Source organism: Hordeum vulgare, chromosome 2H (genome assembly GCF_904849725.1).
Source record: "Hordeum vulgare subsp. vulgare chromosome 2H, MorexV3_pseudomolecules_assembly, whole genome shotgun sequence".
Lineage (NCBI taxonomy): Eukaryota > Viridiplantae > Streptophyta > Magnoliopsida > Poales > Poaceae > Hordeum > Hordeum vulgare.
Window position 1 is genome coordinate 9,580,961 of NC_058519.1, and position 20,519 is coordinate 9,601,479.

At 46.7% G+C, this 20,519-nt stretch overlaps 2 protein-coding genes across 2 annotated transcripts; one reads left to right on the forward strand and one right to left on the reverse strand.

Moving 5' to 3' along the window:
* The first annotated feature begins 648 nt into the window (after positions 1 to 648).
* On the forward strand, positions 649 to 2,518 carry LOC123429120 (cytochrome P450 99A2-like). Its single transcript, XM_045113184.1, has 2 exons — positions 649 to 1,588; positions 1,751 to 2,518. Exons 1-2 carry the CDS (start codon positions 701 to 703, stop codon positions 2,369 to 2,371), a joined length of 1,509 nt encoding a protein of 502 aa, XP_044969119.1. The 5' UTR covers positions 649 to 700; the 3' UTR covers positions 2,372 to 2,518.
* A 15,149-nt stretch (positions 2,519 to 17,667) lies between these two features.
* On the reverse strand, positions 17,668 to 19,074 carry LOC123424873. Its single transcript, XM_045108565.1, has 6 exons — positions 19,069 to 19,074; positions 18,793 to 18,966; positions 18,348 to 18,701; positions 18,163 to 18,258; positions 17,951 to 18,076; positions 17,668 to 17,855 (listed from the first exon to the last, which is right to left on the reverse strand). The coding sequence occupies exons 1-6, from the start codon at positions 19,072 to 19,074 to the stop codon at positions 17,805 to 17,807; spliced, it is 807 nt and encodes a 268-aa protein (XP_044964500.1). The 3' UTR covers positions 17,668 to 17,804.
* Between the last annotated feature and the right edge of the window lie 1,445 nt (positions 19,075 to 20,519).

Below are 20,519 nucleotides of genomic sequence, written 5' to 3' on the forward strand. Positions count from 1 at the left end.
GTCAATCTGCACTGTTAAACACTCAGAGATCGAACGGTCTATGGCGCCTCCCCTCGCTCCTTCCCTCCCTCTCTTATCTTCTTATCCCCTCGTCCTCTCTCTGGTGGTGGTGGGTGGCTACCGGCTCCCTCTCCCTCTCGAGGCTGACCAGCTCTGATAGTCAAAACACGAGGGGCGCACAGTCAAGGCACATGTTCATGACAAAGTATGCCTAAGTGTGTTTACTTCTTCAATTCTATAACTAACTTATGGACCTTTTACTGGTCAACCATATTGGAAAGGAAAATGAAGTGCAGGGGTCATGCTGATCAGGCAATGTTCGAGGTGTCAATTTTTATGACCTGTCCATGAAAAAGACAAGAAAACAGATGGATACACCTGTGGCTGTGGTGACCGATTGGTGTACTTAACGGGAGCGCCTGTGGCTGTGAGGCATATCACCACACTAACTTGACTACGTATGGTCAAGTGTACTCTATTAATTTATGTATTCAATTGTACACAATATTTGACTTTATGGAGCTTTGACTGGAAAACTGATGTGCAGGCTGATCTACAGGCAATCTTCGAGTTGTCAAATTTTATGCCACACTAAAATGATGGTGATTTGCGCCTATATATAGAATATGTGTTCGTGAGTCTTATCCCACACTAAAAGGCATTTCTATTTTTGCCTGAGGCAAAACTGCAAGCAAACCTGATGGTTATGGTGATGGAGCCAAGCGCATCCACCCTCGTGCTCCTCACTCTCGCCTCACTTGTGATCCTTGCGTCGGTACTGAGCCGCAAACGGAAAAACCATAGGCGGCCTCCAGGCCCATGGCGCCTCCCCTTGATCGGAAGCCTCCACCACGTCCTCACGTCGCAGCCGCAGGTCGCCCTCCGGGACCTGGCCAAGAAGCACGGCCCGGTCATGTACCTCCGGTTCGGCCAGATGGACACCGTCGTCGTCTCCTCGCCTGCCGCGGCGCAGGAGGTGCTCCGGGACAAGGACCTCTCATTCGCGTCGAGGCCCAACATCCTGGTCTCACAGATCTTTTGCTACGGGGGCCGTAACGTCATCCTCGCGCCCTACGGCCCCTACTGGCGGATGACGCGCAAGCTCTGCACGGTTGAGCTCCTGAGCGAACGCAAGGTGCGGCAGTTCGCGCCCTTCAGAGACAGCGAGACCATGTCCCTTGTCGAGAACGTCCGCGCCGCCGGTCGGGGCGGCGCGCCATTGAACCTTGGCAAGCTACTCATTTCCTGCACCAACACTATCACCGCCAAGGCTACGTTCGGCCAGGTGTGCGACGAGGAGCTCCAGGATCGCTTCATGGCCGTGACCGGCCTGGCGATCAAGGTCGCCGGCGGATCCAGCGTCGGGGACCTGGTCCCGTCGCTGTGGTTCGTCGACGCCCTCACTGGGCTGAGAGGCCGTCTGTGGCGTGCGCGCCGGCAGCTGGATGCCATCCTGGACAAGATCATCGCTGATGAATGCAGGGAGGGGCAGCGAGGTGACCACCTTCTCGGAGTACTGCTTAGGATCAAGGATGAGGGGAACCTTGAATTCCCCATCGACATGACAAACATCAAGGCGATCATATTGGTACGTGTCAAGCTTCATGCACTAACCAACGTAATAAAAGTCTAAATAGATTGAAAGTGCTAGACAATCCATGATATACACTCCAACAATATGATACTAAATAGATCTAGTTTCTTTTATCCGAGAGTAACTTAATTTTCATTTTTGTTCATGCCCCTTCAGGATATGTTCACGGCAGGGACGGAGACGACGTCGGCAGTGGCCGAGTGGGTCATGGCCGAACTCATGAGGAACCCAAAGGTGATGGCCAAGGCGCAGGCTGAAGTGCGTCATACCTTGGACACCAAGAACCCTATAGACCATGAAGAATACATAGATGATCTGCACTACACCAAAATGGTGATCAAGGAGACCATGAGGTTAAACCCTGTGGTGCCGTTGCTTGTCCCTCATCTCTGTCAGGAAACCTGCGATGTTGGCGGATTTGAGGTCAAGGAGGGCACCAGGGTCTTGGTCAATGCATGGGCGATGGCGAGAAGCCCCGAGTACTGGGAAAACGCAGAGGAGTTCATGCCGGAGAGGTTCGAGGACGGCACGGCCACCTACAAGGGCTCGCGGTTCGAGTACTTGCCGTTCGGCACTGGAAGGAGGAAGTGCCCCGGCGATACCTTTGGGCTGGCCACACTGGAGCTCGCGGTGACACGGCTCCTCTACTATTTTGATTGGAGCCTCCCTGCCGGAACACGGGTAGATGAGCTCGACATGGAAACAAGCGTGGGGTTAGCCGCGAGGAGGAAGAACCAGCTGCACCTAGTGGCGACCCCTTATAAGGGTGCTTGCTAGGCAAATACTATCTATGTGCTCTCTTATGTTCTTTTCCGTACAAAAAAAATCACCGTGGAGTTTTTTTTCCCAAGAAATAACCACTGTGAAGTGTATTTGTAAATTAAGTTCATAACCTCTTTATGCCTGCACATGGACGGGTGAATAGCTCATGTGTGAAGTTTTTGATGCGAATTGGAAAGAATGAAACGTAGTTGACCAAAATAGCTCGTCGTGCGATGATTTACATGGCAATAATAGCCCCTATACAATGGGAATGGTCATCAACGGGGAGCACACTTAAGTTAAAAACAGGGAGTCAAACTGATAAGTGCATCTGGTGGCGGGCCTCACTTGACAGTGCATCGAGGTTAACGATTCCCCGCCCGACTAGACCCGTGCTACTCCCCCTGCTTATGGTTGCTGCTCCCGTCTTCATTCTCGTCGGCGGCGGCGACGGCGGCAGAGCTTACGTTCACGGTCGCGGCGGCGTATGTGGAAAGTGTATTCGGTATCCTAGAGCTGTTCCCCTAAGTCTTGAGTTAGATCTAACCAAGTGAGCCTTTGTTTTCCACGGGATCCAGATTGTGGAGGCGGGTGGGGTGGGGGAGCGGTTGCGGCGTTGGGCTGAACGAGATGGAGCCGCGAGAGACAACACCGACTAGGTAATGATCACCCTTTCTAACCTATGCGATGTGTCCCTAGTCTACTTCTGCTGCCTCACGGTGTCCGCCATTGGTACACATGGGCGATGGTGCTCAGGCCTTCGAATTCACTATTGAATTCTTTCCGTCTAAAGTGAAGCTAGTTGATGGTAGTGTGCGAGACACAAAGAGAGATACAATTGTGAAATGAGAGGTTGAATTTGCAGAAATTGACCCATAGGAAATACAGAGATGGAAGAGAGGGGCGTGAGGAATTTTGAGGAGAAAGTTGGGGAGAGCATTTTTTGGGTCCAGGGTAAGAGGTATAATTGTTACTGTTTGATAATTGAAAGGGTAAGTATGTGAGAATTGAGAATGGTGAAGAGATGGTTGATGAAATCGATCGACAAGACTGCTGGGTAAGCAAAAAAGACTACCATTCATGCATAGCTCGTTGATGTGAAATCGATCGGCAAGACTACTAGGCAAGTTCGATTCATAGATGATATATGATGATTGGGATTCACAGAAATAGATAACGTCCATGTGTACGGGGAAGTGACGGTAATAGAGGGGGCTGATCAACATGCACAAGAGGGCTATCATGGTGCTGTAAGGGTTATTTTTGTTGATTGGAATACAGTACAATTAGAAGACATTACTGATTTGGCCATTGCATCAATGGCTGACACTGAGATGGCCAATTTTTTGTCATTCCAGTAGATGATCAAGATAAGGAAGAGAGGGGTCAATCGAGTTTGCCTAATGATGCTAACATAGATGCTTGTAGCCCCGGCTAACTCTGTGCCCAACAACTACGGTAAGACGGGAGGGGGGGGGGTGTTCTTCGGAATGACTACGCGTAAAGGCATTTATGCGGTGAATCAGGTTGAAAGTGAAAGTTGCCAAAAAGTGGCAGAATTTAAAGTGCTAGTTATGGATGAAAGCACATATGCTCCCTTGATGGTTTTTATAATTCATGGTAACATACATTGTCTGTTCGACTAATACTTTTACCTAGTATATTTCAGATATAGTCCACAGAGATGACTGGCTAATGGATTGTGTGGAGAAGCCCCAAGGAAGGAAAGGAATAAGATTGGCCAGCTTCAAGCTACAAGACTCTACATTTTATATTTGTGAGAAATCACTTTTAGGTCCATAGGAAAGCCAATACTATTAAAATGTTGGAAATATGCCCTAGAGGCAATAATAAAATGATTATTATCATATTTCCTTGTTCATGATAATCGTCTATCGTTCATGCTAGTCTATCGTTCATGCTATAATTGTATTAATAGGAAACAGTAATACATGTGTGAATGAATAGATCACAATGTGTCCCTAGCAAGCCTCTAGTTGGCTAGCTCGTTAGTCAATAGATGATCATTGTTTCCTGATCATGGACATTGGATGTCATTGATAACGGGATCACATCATTGGGAGAATGATGTGGTGGACAAGACCCAATCCTAAGCCTAGCACTAGATCGTATTGTTCGTATGCTAATGCTTTTCTAATGTCAAGTATCTTTTCCTTCGACCGTGAGATTGTGCAACTCCCGGATACCGTAGGAGTGCTTTGGGTGTATCAAACGTCACAACGTAACTGGGTGACTATAAAGGTGCACTACGGGTACCTCCGAAAGTGTCTGTTGGGTTGGCACGAATCGAGATCGGGATTTGTCACTCCGTGTGACGGAGAGGTATCTCTGGGCCCACTCGGTAGAACATCATCATGAGCTCAATGTGACTAAGGAGTTAGTCACACGATGACGTGCTACGGAACGAGTAAAGAGACTTACCGGTAACGAGATTGAACAAGGTATAGGTATACCGACGATCGAATCTCGGGCAAGTTCTATACCGACAGACAAAGGGAATCGTATACGGGATTGATTGAATCCTTGACATCGTGGTTCATCCGATGAGATCATCGTGGAGCTAGTGGGAGCCACCATGGGTATCCAGACCCCGCTGATGGTTATTGGCCAGAGAGGTGTCTCGGTCATGTCTGCCTGTCTCCCGAACCCGTAGGGTCTACACACTTAAGGTTCGATGACGCTAGGGTTATAGGGAATTGTTATACGAGATTACCGAAAGTTGTTCGGAGTCCCGGATGAGATCCCGGACGTCACGAGGAGCTCCGGAATGGTCCGGAGGTAAAGATTGATATATAGGACGGATGGTTTCGGACACCGGAAGTGTTTCGGGCATCACCGGTAACGTACCGGGACCACCGGGACCACCGGAGGTGGTCCCGGGGGACCACCGAAGGGGGGTGACGACCCCGGGAGGCTAGATGGGCTAAGTGGGGAAGGGAACCAGCCCCTAAGTGAGCTGGTGCGCCCCCACCCAGCCCATGTGCACCAGAAAAAAGGGGAAGGGGGGGGGGAACCCTAACTAAGGTGGGCCTTAGGCCCACCAGAGGGGTGCGCCATCCCTCCTCCTTGCCCTGGCCGCCACTCCCCCCATCTGGGAGGGCTGCCGCACCCCCTAGGGTGGGAACCCTAGGGGTGGCACCCCCTCTCCCCTTCCCCTATATACAGTGGGCACTTTTGGCCTTTGGAGGACACGGTTTGCCCTCTCCCTCGGCGCAGCCCTGCACTTCTTCCTCCTCCTCTCCGCCGGCGCTTGGCGAAGCCCTGCCGGGAGACCTCGTCTTTCCACCAACACCACGCCGTCGTGTTGCTGGTCTTCTTCCCCAACCTCTCCCTCCTCCTTGCTGGATCAAGGTGCGGGAGACGTCACCGGGTTGCACGTGTGTTGAACGCGAAGGTGCCGTTGTTCGGCACTAGATCGGAATCGCTGCGGGTACGACTCCATCAACCGCGTTCTAGCAACGTTTCCGCTTAGCGATCTTCAAAGGTATGAAGATGCTCTTACCCCTCTCTCGTTGCTGGTCTCTCCATAGGAAGATCTGAACATGCGTAGGAAAATTTTGAATTTATGCTACGTTACCCAACAGTGGCATCCGAGCCAGGTTTTCTATGCGTAGATTCTATGCACGACTAGAACACAAAAGTTGTGGGCGATGGTTTGTCAATTTGCTTGCCGTTACTAGTCTTATTCTTTTCCGGCGGTATTGTGGGATGAAGCGGCCCGGACCGACCTTACACGTATGCTTACGTGAGACTGGTTCCACCGACAGACATGCACATCGTGCATAAAGGTGGCTAGCGGGTGCTGTCTCTCCTACTCTAGTCGGATTGGATTTGATGAAAAGGGTCCTTATGAAGGGTAAATAGCTTTGGCATATCATCGTTGTGGCTGTCACGTAGGTAAGAAGGCGTTCTTGCTAGAAACCCAAATCAGCCACGTAAAACTTGCAACAACAATTAGAGGACGTCTAACTTGTTTTTGCAGGGTTTGACATGTGATGTGATATGGCCAAAGTTGTGATGTTGCACGTATGATGTATGAGATGATCATGTTATTGTAATAGGTTTCACGAATTGCATGTCGATGAGTATGACAACCGGCATGAGCCATAGGAGTTGTCTTAATTTATTGTATGAGATGCAACGCCATGTGCTTACTACTTTTACTTCATTGCTAACGGTTAGCTATAGTAGTAGTGATAGTAGTAGTTGGCGTGACGACTTCACGGAGACACGATGATGGAGATCATGGTGTCACGCCGGTGACAATGATGATCATGCGATGCCTGAAGATGGAGATCGAAAGAGCAAAGATGATAATGGCCATATCATGTCACTATATGATTGCATTGTGATGTTTATCATGTTTTACATCTTATTGCTTAAAACGACGGTAGCATAATAAGATGATCCCTCTTAAAATTTCGAGAACGTATTACCCTAAGTGTGCACCGTTGCGAAGGTTCGTTGTCTCGAAGCACCACGTGATGATCGGGTGTGATAGATTCTAACGTTCGCATACAACGGGTGTAAGCCAGATTTACACACGCAGAACACCTAGGTTGACTCGACGAGCTTAGCATGTACATACATGACCTCGAATACAAGAGACCGAAAGGTCGAACATGAGTCGTATGGTTGAATACGATCAACATGGAGTTGCTCACCATGGTGACTAGTCCGTCTCACGTGATGATCGGACACGGGTTAGTCAACATGGATCATGTATCACTTAGATGACTAGAGGGATGTCGATTTAAGTGGGAGTTCATACTTAATTTGATTAAATGAACTTAATTGTCATGAACTTAGTCTAAAAGTTGTCTTTATAAATATTGTAGATGTCCAACGTCAACCTCAACTTCAATGCATTCCTAGAGAAAAACAAGCTGAAAGATGATGGTAGCAACTATGCGGACTGGGTTCGCAACCTGAAGCTCATCGTTGAAGCAGCTAAAAAGGCTTATGTCCTTAATGCGCCGCTAGGTGACCCTCCCGCTCCCACAGCAGCCCAGGACATTCTAAACGTCTGGCAAGCGCGGAGTGATGACTACTCTCTGGTCAGGTGTGGCATGTTATACAGTTTAGAAACGGGGCTCCAAAGACGTTTTGAGCAACACGGGGCATATGAGATGTTCCAAGAGCTGAAGCTAGTTTTTCAAGCTCATGCCCGTGTCGAGAGATATGAAGTCCCCGACAAGTTCTTCAGCTGTAAGATGGAGGAGAACAGTTCTGTCAGCGAGCACATACTCAAAATGTCTGGGTTACACGGTCGTCTGACTTCACTTGGAGTCGAACTTCCGGATGATGCTATCATTGACAGAATCCTCCAGTCTCTCCCACCAAGCTACAAAGGCTTTGTGCTTAACTACAACATGCAAGGGATGGAGAAAACCATTCCCGAGTTGTACTCGATGCTCAAGTCTGCAGAAGTAGAAATCAAGAAGGAGCATCAAGTGTTGATGGTCAACAAGACCACTAGTTTCAAGAAAGGCAGGGGTAAGAAGAACTTCAAGAAAGACGGCAAAGCTGTTGCCGCACCCGGTAAGCCAGATGCCGGGAAGAAGAAAAAGAACGGACCCAAGCCTGAGACTGAGTGCTTCTACTGCAAGGGAAAAGGTCACTGGAAGCGGAACTGCCCCAAATACTTAGCGGACAAGAAGGCCGACAACGTTAAAGGTATATATGATATACATGTTATTGATGTGTACCTTACCAGCGCTCGTAGTAGCTCTTGGGTATTTGATACCGGTGCTGTTGCTCACATTTGCAACTCAAAGCAGGAACTGCGGAATAAGCGGAGAGTGGCCAAGGACGAGGTGACGATGCATGTCGGGAATGGTTCAAAGGTCGATGTGATCGCCGTCGGCACGCTACCTCTACATCTACCGTCGGGATTAGTTTTAAACCTCAATAATTGTTATTTAGTACCAGCTTTAAGCATGAACATTGTATGAGGGTCTTGCTTAATGCGAGACGGCTACTCATTTAAGTCAGAGAATAATGGTTGTTCTATTTATATGAGTGATATGTTTTATGGCCATGCTCCGCTGGTAAATGGTTTATTCTTGATGAATCTCGATCGTGATGTTACACATATTCATAGTGTGAGTACCAAAAGATGCAAAGTTGATAATGATAGTCCCACATACTTGTGGCACTGCCGCCTTGGTCATATCGGCGTTAAGCGCATGAAGAAGCTCCATACTAATGGGCTATTAGAGTCTCTTGACTTTGAATCACTTGACACATGCGAACCGTGCCTCATGGGCAAGATGACTAAGACTCCATTCTCAGGAATAATGGAGAGAGCAACCGACTTATTGGAAATAATACATACTGATGTGTGTGGTCCAATGAACGTTGAAGCTCGCGGTGGTTATCGTTATGTTCTCACTCTCATCGATGATTTGAGTAGGTATGGGTATATCTACTTGATGAAGCACAAATCTGAGACGTTTGAAAAGTTCAAGGAATTTCAGAGTGAGGTTGAGAATCAACGTGACAGAAAAATTAAATGTCTACGATCTGATCGTGGAGGAGAATATTTGAGTCACGAGTTTGGCACACACCTAAGAAAGTGTGGAATCGTTTCACAACTGACGCCGCCTGGCACACCGCAGCGCAACGGAGTGTCTGAACGTCGTAGTCGCACTTTATTAGATATGGTACGATCTATGATGTCTCTCACCGACTTACCGCTATCATTTTGGGGATACGCATTAGAAACTGTAGCATTCACTTTAAACAGGGTACCGTCTAAATCCGTTGAGACGACACCGTATGAACTATGGTTTGGCAAGAAACCTAAGTTGTCGTTTCTTAAAGTTTGGGGCTGCGATGCTTATGTGAAGAAACTTCAACCAGAAAAGCTCGAACCCAAAGCGGAGAAATGCGTATTCATAGGATACCCTAAGGAAACTATTGGGTATACCTTCTATCTTAGATCCGAAGGTAAAACCTTTGTTGCCAAGAACGGATCCTTTCTAGAGAAAGAGTTTCTCTCGAAAGAAGTAAGTGGGAGGAAGGTAGAACTTGATGAGGTAATTACACCCCCTCTCGAACAGGAAAGTAGCGCAGCGCAAGAAGTTGTTCCTGTGGTGCCTACACCGACTGAAGAGGAAGTTAATGATGATGATCATGAAGCTTCGGATCAAGTTACTACTGAACCGCGAAGGTCCACAAGGGTACGCACCGCACCAGAGTGGTACGGCAACCCAGTGATGGAAATCATGTTGTTAGTCAACGGTGAACCTTCGAACTATGAAGAAGCGATGGAGGGCCCGGATTCCAACAAATGGCTTGAGGCCATGAAATCCGAGATAGGATCCATGTATGAGAACAAAGTATGGACTTTGGTGGACTTGCCCGATGACCGGCGAGCCATAGAAAATAAATGGATCTTCAAGAAGAAGACTGATGCAAACGGTAATGTAACCGTTTACAAAGCTCGACTTGTCGCAAAGGGTTTTCGACAAATTCAAGGAGTTGACTACGAAGAGACTTTCTCTCCCGTAGCGAAGCTGAAATCAGTCCGAATCATGTTAGCAATTGCCGCCTTTTATGATTATGAAATTTGGCAAATGGACGTCAAAACAGCGTTCCTTAACGGGAACCTTAAGGAAGAGTTGTATATGATGCAACCAGAAGGTTTTGTCGACCCTAAGGGTGCTAACAAAGTGTGCAAGCTCCAGCGCTCCATATATGGGCTGGTGGAAGCATCTCGGAGTTGGAACATTCGCTTTAATGAGGTGATTAAAGCGTTTGGGTTCATACAGGTTTACGGAGAAGCCTGTCTGTACAAGAAAGTGAGTGGGAGCTCTGTAGCTTTCCTCGTACTATATGTGGATGACATATTATTGATGGGGAATGATATAGAGATGTTGGAGAGCATAAAGGCCTATTTGAACAAGAGTTTTTCAATGAAGGACCTTGGAGAAGCTGCATACATATTAGGCATCAAGATCTATAGAGATAGATTGAGACGCCTCATAGGTCTTTCGCAAAGTACATACCTTGACAAGATATTGAAGAAGTTCAATATGGAAAACTCAAAGAAAGGGTTCTTGCCAGTTTTGCAAGGTATAAGATTGAGTAAGACTCAGTCGCCGACCACGGCAGCAGATAGAGAGATGATGAGTTCTGTCCCCTACGCTTCAGCCGTGGGCTCTCTAATGTATGCCATGCTGTGTACCAGACCTGATATAAACCTTGCCATAAGCTTGGTAGGGAGGTACCAAAGTAATCCCGGTGTAGAACACTGGACAACGGTCAAGAATATCCTTAAGTACCTGAAAAGGACTAAGGAAATGTTTCTCGTTTATGGAGGTGACGAAGAGCTCGTCGTAAAGGGTTACGTCGACGCTAGCTTCGACACAGATCCGGATGACTCTAAGTCACAAACCGGATACGTATATGTGTTGAATGGTGGGGCAGTGAGCTGGTGCAGCAGCAAGCAAGAAGTCGTGGCAGCATCTACATGTGAAGCGGAGTACATAGCTGCTTCAGAAGCGGCTCATGAAGGAATTTGGATGAAGGAGCTCATCACCGACCTTGGAGTGGTTCCAAGCGCGTCGGGTCCTATGACACTCTTCTGTGATAACACTGGAGCCATTTCCATAGCTAAGGAGCCCAGGTTTCACCGGAAGACGAAGCACATCAAGCGCCGCTACAACTCCATCCAGGACCATGTCCAGAGTGGAGTGATAGATATTTGTAAAGTACACACGGATCTGAATATTGCAGACCCGTTGACTAAACCTCTTCCACGAGCAAAACATGATCAACACCATGATGCTATGGGTGTTCGATACATCACAATGTAACTAGATTATTGACTCTAGTGCAAGTGGGAGACTGTTGCAAATATGCCCTAGAGGCAATAATAAAATGGTTATTATCATATTTCCTTGTTCATGATAATCGTCTATCGTTCATGCTATAATTGTATTAATAGGAAACAGTAATACATGTGTGAATGAATAGATCACAATGTGTCCCTAGAAAGCCTCTAGTTGGCTAGCTCGTTAGTCAATAGATGATCATTGTTTCCTGATCATGGACATTGGATGTCATTGATAACGGGATCACATCATTGGGAGAATGATGTGGTGGACAAGACCCAATCCTAAGCCTAGCACTAGATCGTATTGTTCGTATGCTAATGCTTTTCTAATGTCAAGTATCTTTTCCTTCGACCGTGAGATTGTGCAACTCCCGGATACCGTAGGAGTGCTTTGGGTGTATCAAACGTCACAACGTAACTGGGTGACTATAAAGGTGCACTACGGGTACCTCCGAAAGTGTCTGTTGGGTTGGCACGAATCGAGATCGGGATTTGTCACTCCGTGTGACGGAGAGGTATCTCTGGGCCCACTCGGTAGAACATCATCATGAGCTCAATGTGACTAAGGAGTTAGTCACACGATGACGTGCTACGGAACGAGTAAAGAGACTTACCGGTAACGAGATTGAACAAGGTATAGGTATACCGACGATCGAATCTCGGGCAAGTTCTATACCGACAGACAAAGGGAATCGTATACGGGATTGATTGAATCCTTGACATCGTGGTTCATCCGATGAGATCATCGTGGAGCTAGTGGGAGCCACCATGGGTATCCAGACCCCGCTGATGGTTATTGGCCAGAGAGGTGTCTCGGTCATGTCTGCCTGTCTCCCGAACCCGTAGGGTCTACACACTTAAGGTTCGATGACGCTAGGGTTATAGGGAATTGTTATACGAGATTACCGAAAGTTGTTCGGAGTCCCGGATGAGATCCCGGACGTCACGAGGAGCTCCGGAATGGTCCGGAGGTAAAGATTGATATATAGGACGGATGGTTTCGGACACCGGAAGTGTTTCGGGCATCACCGGTAACGTACCGGGACCACCGGGACCACCGGAGGTGGTCCCGGGGGACCACCGAAGGGGGGTGACGACCCCGGGAGGCTAGATGGGCTAAGTGGGGAAGGGAACCAGCCCCTAAGTGGGCTGGTGCGCCCCCACCCAGCCCATGTGCACCAGAAAAAAGGGGAAGGGGGGGGGGAACCCTAACTAAGGTGGGCCTTAGGCCCACCAGAGGGGTGCGCCATCCCTCCTCCTTGCCCTGGCCGCCACTCCCCCCATCTGGGAGGGCTGCCGCACCCCCTAGGGTGGGAACCCTAGGGGTGGCACCCCCTCTCCCCTTCCCCTATATACAGTGGGCACTTTTGGCCTTTGGAGGACACGGTTTTCCCTCTCCCTCGGCGCAGCCCTGCACTTCTTCCTCCTCCTCTCTGCCGGCGCTTGGCGAAGCCCTGCCGGGAGACCTCGTCTCTCCACCAACACCACGCCGTCGTGTTGCTGGTCTTCTTCCCCAACCTCTCCCTCCTCCTTGCTGGATCAAGGTGCGGGAGACGTCACCGGGCTGCACGTGTGTTGAACGCGGAGGTGCCGTTGTTCGGCACTAGATCGGAATCGCTGCGAGTACGACTCCATCAACCACGTTCTAGCAACGCTTCCACTTAGCGATCTTCAAAGGTATGAAGATGCTCTTACCCCTCTCTCGTTGCTGGTCTCTCCATAGGAAGATCTGAACATGCGTAGGAAAATTTTGAATTTATGCTACGTTACCCAACATAAAAGAGGTGAGGTATCTATGTTGAATTGGTTGCTCAAGTGCTTAGAGACACCCAACAAAAATACTCAGCCATTCTCCCACAAAATTCACTGTCCAAAAGCCTAAACATCAAAATCGGTGCTTGATACGTTAAGTTTTGATTGTTGCATGTTATTATATTATCTATTTTGGATGTTTTATGTGCATTTATATGCCGTTTTATATTATTTTTATGACTAACCTATTAATCTAGAGCCTAGTGCCAGTTTCTGTTTTTTCTACGTTTTTGAGCATTGCAAATAAGGAATATTGAACGGGGTCCAAACGGAATAAAATATCCTGAAAGATTTTTCTTGGACTAGAAGACACGCAACAGACTTGAAGTAGGGGGCAAGCCAATTGCCGGGAGGCCACAAGCCTGCAGGGCGAGCCATGGGGGGATGGCCGCGCCCCTTGGCTTGTGGGCCCCCCTAGAGGTCTCCTAACCCAATTCTTCGGCATATAAATTCCCAAATATGTAGTACTTGATGAGTTATGCATGCCCGCTTATACAACCCAGCTTTCAGTGGATCCTACTAATCATAGATCCCGACGAGGCAAAAGTTGAAGTACTGGACTCACTGGAAAAAAGATCGTAAAGAGTAAATGACCTGAAGTTGATGTCCGACAGGTAATTTCAATCATTATCGCACTATGTCGGCCTCTTTAGTTCCTTTCCTGATATCAAGTAATCAATGACTCCTTTATTCTTTTTCTTTGCCGGGCAGACTTTAGACACGGTTCATCCAGAAGGTTCGTGGTGAATGGAAACCAAAGCTGATATGGGTACGATCTAAGGTAATAAAGTAGTACTAGCTACGTCCGCGCATCTACTTGGTTCTAGTTTTAATATCATTATAATGCTTGATTATTATCTGACTGCATTCTATTCTCGTAATGTGGTGCATGCGGCAGGAACAAGAGACTAATCTATGTGCATACTATGTTTGCGACAACATTCGCTTTATGACCGAACGGCGCCCAGATGCAAGAACTCTTTGGATACGTAAACATGGTCTAATATATACACACAACTAATATATTCATATTGGTCTCCTTTTTTAAAGATGAAGGGGATGCGGGATAGGCTCCTACCAAAGGAACGCATATAAGCACTTTAAGTGAAAATTGCGGGATTTTTGCTTGAGCAGGTCATAGATCCCGACGTAGAATACCACTACACCAATTAATACATGCATGTAATGATCTGCAAGTTGTAGGACAAATTGTATACTATATAATACGACCATTTGGGGCACCTAGGTGTCCAGGCTCCTTGACTTTTCACCGTTCGATTGCATTATGGGTCAACCATCATAAATTACAGATTTGGAAATAATCACGCCATGCATGGTAACTTTTTTGTGGGAAGAAAATGATGACATGCATGCTACCTTCCTTATTAAGAAACGTTTGTAATAAGAATTGGAGAGAAAACTAGTAATTAAGGCCTTATTATTGTGTCTTGAACGTCCATGACGTTGCGTATATGTACATTTTTTTCATATGTGTGCATACACATTGGGTTGATACATACAATTTTTTATTAATTATTTCAAATTAAGTTAGTATTTTCTTTTCCAACCATTTTGTGACTTTGGGTAACATATACCTGTGGATGCCATATTTCACGTAGACAAATATATGTAGCCATACTTTACTTTATATACATTGATGAGATACCTACAATATTTTCGTATCTTTTTTGACCTAGTCGGGTACATACGTGTATATATTAGGTATATTAGGTATAATACCTACAAATTGATATCACGGTCTAAGAAAATGTACACGTGATATCTCGCGTACATACATAAAAGATGTGACATTTATAGGTATATATACAAATATAATTCACATCAAGTTATTTATATTTATATGTATGTTTTTATTAGGTATATCATCAATATGTACATATTCATTTGTATAATCACATCGAGGTATGTATATATTCATGTGTATATTCACATCAAAGTATGCATATTTTCACTTGGTACAATAACAACACATAGATATTAAAAGTATGACATTTATGTCTACATTTTCATTGGGTATAACTTTGACATGTCCATGTTTCGTCAAGTATAATACCCACTAACTAGTATCACTGTCTATGAGGATATACATATGTACATATCCAGTATGAATGTTCATACCATGTTGGTTTCTGAAAGCAATTATTGACCATTTAATATACTACTAGTACATGCAAATAAAATATGAAAAGTCATTATTTTGTCAATTGAATGTCATGCACTAATGAATATGACTTGCCATAACCAGCCTAGGTGCACAGGCTCCTAGGTGCCCCATATATATAGGTGTCCCGCGTGGTAGTATATGGAACACGTGGGGTAACTACCCCTGGGTGGTAGGATGTATTTTTCCTATAACGCGTGTGTGTGTGTATATATATATATATATATATATATATATATATACACATATATATATATACATATATATATATATCTATGATATATGATTGGTTCTACAAGAAATTCTATAATATATGCATAACGTGTATTGTATGTAGTAGCGTAAGATATATTTGAAATGAAAGAAATTAAATAGAAAACTGAAAATGAAAAGAAAAAATAAATAATAAACCCCAAAATCTCAAAATCCCAAAACCCCAAATCTCCGAAGCCGTTAGTCCCGGTTGGTGTTACCAACCGGGACTAAAGGTCCCCGTTCCCCGATGCGCGCTGCCAGCCAAGTGGAAAGGAATTAATCCCTGGTCGTGGCAAACCGGGACTAGGGGGGAGGGGCTTTAGTCGCAAGTTATTAGCCCCGATTGATGAACCGTGACTAAAGGCCCTTACCAACCGGGAGTAAGAGCGTCTCCATCCGCGCCCCCAACACGCCCCTCCTAGGTCTTTTTTTGCCGGCGGGCCAAAAACGCCCCAGTCGCGCCCCCAGAAACCTGTTTTCGCCGATTAGAGCCAAAATTAGCCCCGACGGTCTCAGGCCGAACCCAGCGCACTGGGGACCCCCAGGAGCGCCGACACTATTATTTGCATGCAAAAGGCCCACTGTCAGCCTCCCACTCCCTCTCTTCCTCCTCTCTATCTCTTGCATGCAACAGGCCCACCCATGTGCATGCCTCGCCCACTTCATCTCTTTTTCCTCTCATCTCTCTTGACTTGTAGTGTTGGGTGGGGGCATAGCTGGAAAACTTTTCCTCCCCATGTCAAAAATTTCGCCGGTATAACCCCAACCGGGTGAAAAAGTGCCTCCTGGGAGGCCAATGAGCGGAGATGCTCTAAAGCCCCGTTTTCTACTAATGATGTAGCTATATCAATGAACTCCATTAATAAATTTTGGTGTCGTGCTCGTGTGATTGCTTGGTCTTTAGATGATCAATGAAATGCGTCGAATTATTTTAACGACAACTGTACAATGGAGAACTCGTGGTCAAGGCACATGCCCAAGACTGCTTGAGCCCATTTATGCTTCCTCTTAACGTGCATGATCGAGCCCTGCTATCCTGGCATAATCAAACTTGTGGGAGTAACATTAGAAAATTATATATTACAAATTTTTCATATATCAATGGTACGTCTATGTTCCATGGATCAATAGAATATCCGTTCAATGAAAGAAGATGTTTCTGTCGAAAGCAAAACGTCATTGGTACTTCTTCAATCTTAAGAACCATTAGCTCATTCTTTTGGGTGTGTTCATAAGAGTATGATGTGCTTGAATGTGTTTATGCGAATGAGTGTGTATACGTATTGTAGAGCTCAAGGTCACTGCCGCCAGTATCATATTGTTAACTAATCAGCCGCATCATTTTCACCTCTGATAGTAAAAACACGAGGGGCGCACAGTCAAGGCACATGTTCATGACAAAGTATGGTTAAGTGTATTTATTTCTTCAATTTTATAACTAACTTATGGACGTCTTACTGATGAACCATATTGGAAAGGAAAATGAAGTGCAGGGTCATGATGATCACACTACTAGAATTTTCAACTATGCCTACAGCCAGATGCCGTCGGCATAGCGCTCCTACCGTCGGCATAGCTCTATGCCGACGGCAGCCGTCGGCATATCCCCGTCGCCATAGAACACGTCAGCGTAGATGCCACGGCCGTCGGCACAGAAAAGCTGTCGGCATAGGTATCTATGCCTACGGCTTTCTTACAGCCGTCGGCGTAGTTTGACCCTCGGCATATTTTTTCATGAAACGGTTTCTAACGGCGCCGTTACTCCACCGGCCGTCCAGCGGAGTGACGCGTGGCGCATCTATGCCTACAGCCAGGCCATCGACATAGATTGTAGATGTCCTGCGCCGGCCGTCTTTCGTAATGACACGTGCCTCATGTATGCCTACGGCAATGCCGTCGGCAGAGATCGTAAATATATGCCGACAGCTAGGCCGTAGGCATAGATTCGCCACGTGTCGGCTACTGGTGGCATACCTATACGCCGACGGTCTAGCCGTCGGCACAAATGTGGCACGTGGCAGCAACTGGCTACTTGGCCATATCTATGCCGACAGCAAAGCTGTAGGCATAGTTACACTCTGTTTTTTTTATATATTTCTTGTTTTGACAATTTCATTCAAAATCAACACAATAATATGACAGCAAATATGACATCACACTAAGATCATCATAAAGTCCAACATCATCATCATCATCTCACATAAAGTTCAACAACATCATCATCATCCCACATAAAAGTTCAACATCATCATCTCACAAATATCACATAAAGTTCAATATGACAACACATATCATGATTATCTCAAGAACATCATCTAATGAACACAAGTAGAAACTTAAAGAACATCATCAAAACTCGACGGAGCAGCAGTCGAGTCACCAGTCCCCTACATGTTTGAGAAAAGATTGTAAGGATAAATATAATATAATAGTGTTGATTGAACGAGAGCTAGTTTGTCAATCGTTAGGTAAATGTACTAACCGGAGTCTGACTGCATAGTGTCACCCATTCATCGAATGTGGGTACATGTGGGGGTTCTCCAGTAGGTGGTGGTGGGGGTACCATTTGTGGTGGCTCCGCGCGGTTATTCCAAGACGCCGCTATAGCCTGGATGTTAGTTAACCAAGCAAACTAGAAGGTCAGAAGGAATGAATGTGCAAATTTTAGCTTGGTTTGAAGAGGGCAAAACTAACCGCCATCATCCCACGATTGTAATTCACGTTTGCCTTCATTAGGCGCATGTACTCCTGCACCTCGAGATTCCTACGCTCGACAAAGGCCATGTATGCCTACAAAAATTAGGTTGTTTGTAAGTGAACAATGTTGAAAATAAATTAAAAAAGTGAGAAAGAAAGATGATAAGGGGATAATTACTTACATCATGCTGGGGGTCTGAGGGAGGTTGCGAACGCCCCTTACTGCTGCACGGGCTCGGATTGGTAGCCCGCAGTTGTGTGTAAGAGACTGAAGGAGTGATCAAGCCATCGAAACACGGATAGCGGCCATGGGCCTTCCCCTGAATAGACATCACCGCCGTCTCATCAATCTGAGATTCGATCACGTCAGGAGCATCCGGACCAGGCGGATGCAACCTCTCAAATTGTTCCTTGTAGGACTCTATCTGCTCCTCTGTATTGCCATAGTACTTGCTCTCGCCTTCCTTGGGATTAGTCCTAGCACGGGCCATCACCCATGACTGTATGTCTGAGAGTGACCTCTTCAACTTGGCCTCCTGCAACGTCAGACGAAAGTTAGCCATACATAGAAAACATGATGGTAAATATAAAAAGAAGAACAAAAATGAACCATGCATATAGATATACCTTCATTGCCTTGAAGCCCCAGTGGTTCCTGTTTCCTTGGCCGTGTGTCCCGTCTTTTCCACGGTTAGCCCGGGCCCTGCTGCTCTTGGCAGCAAACTCTGCATCGTCGCCGAGCCACCTATCCACCGACCTAGCCCATCCATCACCCTTTCCCAAGCACCATTTAGGAATAACCTAAAAAATGGAAGCATGACATGTCAGCACAGAACAACATGTCAGCACAAAACAATGAAATTGATTGCTTATACGTTGGATTGAAAAGTCTCTAATACTTACCATCATGTACTGCTCCCTGTTCAAGGTAAGTCGTTGCTTCATTTTTGCTCATCTTTTGATTAAGGTAGGTGTGATAGTAGTGCGAGACGGCAACCCAACGCACCTCGTACAGGAACTGACGAGCTTTATTCTTCACAGCCGCCAGCAAGACCCCATCGGCTATGGCCTTGTGCTCGTCAAGAACTCTATAGAATTCCTGCAATCATGCATAAAACCAGAAGTAAACAAGGCATGAGTTGAGTGATTCAATGACAAACTATGACTGAAACTGAAGACAAGTGATTCAGAAGAGAACTTACCCAAAATTTGGTGATCACGGCCTTAGCGGCCGTCCCGTATGCCGCGTGGCTGGAAGCCTCGGAGTGGGCCCAGCTCGTGGCCAAAACCCACAGCTCCGACTCCTTGTCTGGCCGCGGCTGGAATAGGCCCGGCCAAAACTCCTTCAACAGGACAGTGATAAGGCCGTTCGGTTTACGGCCCTTTCCGTGAACCTCCCAGTTACTGCAAAAGAATCAAAGAATTGGCATATGTACAATAAGAAAATGTTGTCATGTGTTCAAAAATATGATTGAGAGGCACTTACTCTATCCCCTTCGGTGTAATGAGCACCTTGTCCGCCTCGACAGAAGGTGGTGTAGGTAGTTTTGCAATACCACGTAGCCACCCCTTCAGAGCACCAGACGGCAAATCACCCCACAACTCGGCGTCAACCTCCCCTCCACCACCCTCCCCCTCACCGTCCTCCTCCTCCTCCTCGCACTCCTCCTCACCCTCCGCACCCTCACACTCCTCCTCGACATCCTCCTCCTCGCCCTCCTCCTCCTCCTCCTCCTCCTCAGACTCAGAAGCTGCCTCAGTATAGGAGGGCATCGAAGAAGACCCCCCTATTTCGGACACAACCCGGAGTTTTTTGATTCTTTTGCCTCTCCCCCCACCTCCTCCTCCTCTAGGGGCTCCCCCCCACCCCTCCTCCTCTAGGGTCTCCTCCCCCGACCCCTCGACCTCCATGTGAGGTGTCATCGTCGCATAGTCGGGGGGAACCTTGGGGACTCGTCCACTCCGAGTAAGTCCTTTGCATTTGCTGAGGAAACCGGCGCCGCTAGACTTGCCCATGATTAGCTGCTTCCTTAGGGTATTCTGTATCGAATGACTTCCATGCTTCACCTTCTGATGGATGTACAATTTTATTTGGATTGTACCTTTTCCCTTCCTTGTGCCACTTCATCATTTTGGCAGACTCCTCGGTGATGAAAAGGCGCTGCAGTCTTTCTATGAAATGAAGATACCGAAGAACCTTCATAGGGATTTTTAGCTGCTTCTTCTGACCCTGCTCATCGACCACCTCAACATACCGAGAGGAACCGCACTTCCTACAGTAGTTGTCACTCGCATACTCATGCCTAAACAAAAGGCAATTCTTTGGACAAACATCTATTTTCTCATAATCCATG